General features: G+C 38.9%; 1 protein-coding gene across 1 annotated transcript; it reads left to right on the plus strand.

Annotated features, from left to right (window-relative positions):
* The first annotated feature begins 303 nt into the window (after positions 1 to 303).
* LOC131777911 (archaemetzincin-2) lies at positions 304 to 4,638 on the plus strand. Its single transcript, XM_059094276.2, has 7 exons — positions 304 to 798; positions 990 to 1,106; positions 1,468 to 1,625; positions 2,240 to 2,353; positions 2,859 to 2,967; positions 3,460 to 3,542; positions 4,438 to 4,638. Exons 1-7 carry the CDS (start codon positions 309 to 311, stop codon positions 4,528 to 4,530), a joined length of 1,164 nt encoding a protein of 387 aa, XP_058950259.2. The 5' UTR covers positions 304 to 308; the 3' UTR covers positions 4,531 to 4,638.
* Positions 4,639 to 5,225: the final 587 nt, after the last annotated feature.

Here is a 5,225-nt window from a genome sequence, read left to right on the forward strand (position 1 = left end):
TAGTCACGTGACGATGAAGGAGTCGTAAATGTTGTCATCATGTTTTTCAGTTTTCCCACCGGGGGAGTCTCATACGCAATTCTTGTCACAGCACTTTTGCGAAAGCAAAAGAAGACATATTGCACTTGAATAATCTAATATCTAACCTAATAGTGAAATATTTAGTTTATAAGTCTCTAAAAGTAGAATAAATTGGGATGTAAGATTCACTTTAACTTGTACTTTTTAAATAATTTAACCTCTCCCCCGAAAGACAGAAAATGACATCTCAAACTTCAAAGTTTGGCCTGGTTACCTGAGATGTCAACATGTCGGCCGCGCGAAGAACAAGGAAACGAAAACAGTCTGAATCTGAAGTCCCATTTGCCGCAGGATTTCGTCTTCCAACATTAAAACAAAGCAGAAATGCAATAGGATTATCTAAGATTCCAAAAATTTACGATCCAGGACCAGAAAGTGCTTATTTTCGACGTATTCCGCAGCCACTCTCCGAAGATGATTGGTTAGCGCGATACAACGAGGAAGGACAGTCCTTTAAAAACTTTTTGAGGACCTGTCCCTGGATCTCAGGTCGCAAAGTGAAATACACGAGGCAAAAGTTTGTTTCCGATGGAAAAAATCTCAAGCAGAGATACCCAGATGGAAAAATTTACTTACAACCTCTGGGCGATTTTGATCAAAGCTTTTCGAACAGTTGTAATCCCAGCATTGATGACTTAGCTGACTACACAGAACGTTTTTATTCGTTGCCTGTTGTTGTATTACCAGCAGTGAAGCTTAAGCTTCCCACAAAGAAAGGTAATGGTGTGAAGCTGTTGTAAAATTGTGGACCGCTGAATGTGCCTTGGCGTAAACATATGAAAGTCCTCTCTGCTTCTAATGTAAAAAACATTGATAGCAGGTAGGACAAGACGAGACACTCGTGCTACTAGAAACGAGACGAGACCAGTGGCTAGCATGTCTGACCTCCAAAGAGCTTTCCTTTGCAGGTGATTTGGCATACTGGAATTATGGATTGAACGAACTAGTTACCTCATCAAGTGCATCGCGGACAAGCTCAAGAGTACAGTTAAAACAGCTTGAACTCAATCATCGTTGGTCTCATGGTATGTCACAATTATCTGTTTTTTCTTTGTCGTGACTGGCCAGCAGAGCGAAGGTATGTCATCTGAGGGCATGCATGACATCTTGAAGGAAGCATGTTATCATTTTCCTGATCACCTTGCAAGATGAATGAAAGATTGGTGACCTGGGTATAGGGCTTCTCCTTCCAACCCCCACCTTCCTCTATCAACTGATAATTCTTTCATACTGTGAAAATTCAGCCTAGTAAAAGGCAGAGGCCCATTCTGCAGAGAAAAAATGAGCATTATTTGTCCACAAAAAATATGTTAGCACTGTATAATGAGGTGTGCTGAGTGATTTGTAATTGGTTTAACAATTAACACTGATTGGCTTCTCCACTAGGGCATGTACAACTAAGGGTAGACAGCATCCACAGGCTTCTGCAGCAACAGATTACTGGCGATGCTCTCTGTCTAATTGGTCTCACCATGGTAGACCTGTATGAGGACGAATCTGACTTGTTTGTGGCAGGGCTGGCTGCAGGAAATCAAAGAGTTGCCGTGAGTGGGTATTATGACATAACTATGCATTAGATTTGTCATGGAGGTATGACCTATTGACCCCTAGAAGTGATTAACATTCATCTTTTTCTCACAATCTTACTTAACCTAGCAAAAGGTACCAATGATTGGCAAATATAACTGCAAGAAGTGTATGTTCATGTACCTTGGTATAATATCAGATTTCCTCAGAGACATTTAGGATGGGATCCAGGAGTTTTTGATAGGGGGGTATGCAAGCTTTGTTTTGGAAAACAAAAGATTTTTTCTAAGCTATAACTTAAATGAGCTGAAAAATATTTCAAGATCTGTGGATTTGAAATTCCTCATATTGACTAGTAATTTGCAATCTTGTTGTAGTGAGAATTTTGGTGTCAGACAAGAAGAAAAGGGAGGTTCTGGAACCCCTGGGACCTTCCTCCTAGGACCTCCCCCCAGGGACCTCCCCCTGAGACCTCCCCCTGGATCCATTACTGACACTGTAATTTCAGGCACATTTTGCACCGATTAGCTAAAATTTTTGGATCCTACCTCACTAAATAACATGACATAGTGTGGCCCTGTGTGTAACTTTTAAAATGTTGTACCTCCTCACATCAGATTATTCCCTTCAGGTTTTTAGTTTTGCGCGGTACGATCCATCTTTGTCATTCTCCACTGAACACTGGTATGACATCTCACCATCCAAACAACTTGATCCACTCAAGAAGAAGCAGATAATTTTACAGGTACTGATTGCCAGGAAAGTTATATAATCCTTAACCCTTTACACTCTAACATCAGTATGCATATTCTCCATACTGTTCTCTAAAAATTTCCTAAGGTGCTGACAAGGAGAATTTGTCAAACAATCAAGAGCTTCTTTAGTTGTTGATCGCTTCTTTTATTCTCCTGACCCCAATATTTGATCCAGGGGTGATAAAGACCCAAAAATGGGTCTTGAATACGTTTCACGACAATCCTAACTCCAGTCTTCATAAATAGTTGAACAAGACGTCGATCAACTTTGGCCCTGAAATGTCAACATTCCGTCGCGTGGCGTCAGAAGCAAGAATCAAAACCCAACCCTAATTTCAGATCCTACATTTCATGCAACGAATCCGGCTTGCGCCAGGCTTTTGGTTTTAGATGACGTAGAAGTCAGACATCTCTACCCTGACTTTTTAAGAATACTTAGACAACAATGCGCAAGTTTTATACTTGAATTATAGTCACTGTGGTTACTTTTCACAGAGAAGTTGTAAATTATTGGTACATGAGATTGCACACCTTTTCGGAGTAGAGCACTGCATCTGGTATGCCTGCTGTATGAATGGTTCAGGTCACCTTGCTGAAGATTTCGGTGAGTTTTTTATCAAATAATTTGACTTTACAGTCAACATTTTCCATGATAAACAGCTTTGGCGTTTTCTCTGTAACTTCTCTGTGCCTGTAACTTGGTTTTCGTTTTGATTTTGATCGATTGAGAAGTGGTTTTCTGAGGCTAATCGCAAAACGTAACTAATTAAAACGGACGAATTCAGAAATATAAAACTTTCCCCAAGATTGTAATTTTTCCAAAGATGGCTACCTGATGACACGATTGAATCTGAGGCAGAATGCATTGATGTTCTCGACTTCAGTTGGTAAACAAGAGAATATTAAAAGAGGCGCAATCTTAACGCGTGAAAGACGCGTTCTTGATGCGACACGACCCGAACCTCTTCCGTTTTACGATCTGCGCTTTAATCGGGCTCGTTTGCTTATTGAACGCTTGGAAAAGTAACTTTCATAGACGAATGATGATGAAATTCTTGTTATGGTTTATTTTTATTTATTTATTTATTTTTTTCAGCTCAACCAATTAACCTTTGTCCTGTTGATCTCCACAAACTACAACAACTGTGCGGTTTTGACATTGTTCATAGGTATCAAAAGGTATTGAATTTTTCTTTTTCTTTTTTATACTTGTGGGAAGATACGACCAGGGGAACTACATGTAGAGTTGGCCACCGTAAAGAGTTGAAAAGCTGACGTTTCGAGCGTTAGCCCTTCGACAATCGCTCTAACGAAAGGCTAACGCTCGAAACGTGAGCTTTTAAACTCTTGACGGTGGCCAATTTATATTATAAACTCAGTAAATAATACTAAATTACCCTGTTATACTCTACCGCCGACGCAGCACCACTGTTTCTTTAGAAACTTACCTCCTTTACACAAATAGAGTTGGTTGTTCATGTTTTGTGGTCACAACTTGACCGCAGTTTTTTAACCATCACATGTTCCGCTTACGTGACCGGCTTTTCGGCAATCGTACTGTTTCCGTCTTGTTTTCTAAATGGCCTTCAAGAGTTAAAAAATCCTTCGGCTGCTTCGACGACAATTTACCGAAAACCAAGCGACGCTTTCCGACAAAATTCTACATGGAACCCTCTGTTACGATACTTTTACGGCTTGCAAAATATATGTTAAGGTTATCGAACACTACAAAATATTAGTTTGGTAAGATTTGAATGTAAAACAAATAAATAAATAAACCACGAGCGAAGAAGTATGGCTCAAGATGGAGGAATTCAAACAGATTATCCATGGTGAACCTGGTCAAGGAAGAATCTTTCAAAATGCGCCAATTTTGATGTGGTTCATTTATGTTATTTAATTAATATAAGTCAGCGTAAGAAAGCACAATATTAGTTGCTGCGGGATTACGCAAGTAAATTAATCAGTTGAAATTAAAATCTTGTTTCTTAGGGCGACAATTTTTTTATTGAAAGTTTAAGAAGGCTGCCTTTTCTTGTCAAGAATTATTGTCTTAATGTATTTTCTTTTATAGCTACTGGAGTTTTTCAAGAAGCATAAAATGGTAGAAGAAACGCGATGGTTTGAGTCAAGACTGGCCTTTATAAATGAATCTGAAGGTAGATAAACAAGAGGGAAAACCGGCCTGACTTCGCAACTGAAGACAAAACGTGCCACGAAGAAAGAAGACACACTGATATTAATAATGATATTGTTTGCGTCAGTTGAAATAAAAGTTGCTGTTATTTATTTCAATGTCAAATCGTTAAGCTCAGTCTTTTCCCCACACTTTGACACCTAGACTTCATGTCAGGGTTTTGACGCTCGTTTAAAATTATCATCAAATATCAATTCCTGTTTCAAATCTTTCTTTAACAATTTCGAACAAAGCATACATTCGTATTATTTAATAATTATTTCAAACTTCTGTCAAAAGCCAGAAAGGAGTTTAATATTTACTTTTTAAAAGGAAGCCGAGGATGGCACCGAAACACCGACGAAATAAAAATCCGTTACGGCTGGAAAAGCAAACGGGTTTCCTTTGTTTACCTTAAACATTCGGTATGGTGTGGTATATTTCGCTCTGACGGAGGCTAACACTCGAAACATCAGCTTAGAAACTTTGTATGAAGGACAATTAACATTATCAACTCAGTTGATAAAACCAAAATTTTTCTTGCAATATCCCCCGCTAACGCTACAGCGTATTTCAGACGGCTTCTCGTAAAATGGATTATGAGGGACTTTATCGGTTAACGGCATGTATTGATTAAAGCCAGATGCTTGCAAAGGTGGTATTTTATAAGTTACTCTAAGAGTCTT

The sequence above is a fragment of the Pocillopora verrucosa genome, chromosome 11, assembly GCF_036669915.1.
Source record: "Pocillopora verrucosa isolate sample1 chromosome 11, ASM3666991v2, whole genome shotgun sequence".
NCBI lineage: Eukaryota > Metazoa > Cnidaria > Anthozoa > Scleractinia > Pocilloporidae > Pocillopora > Pocillopora verrucosa.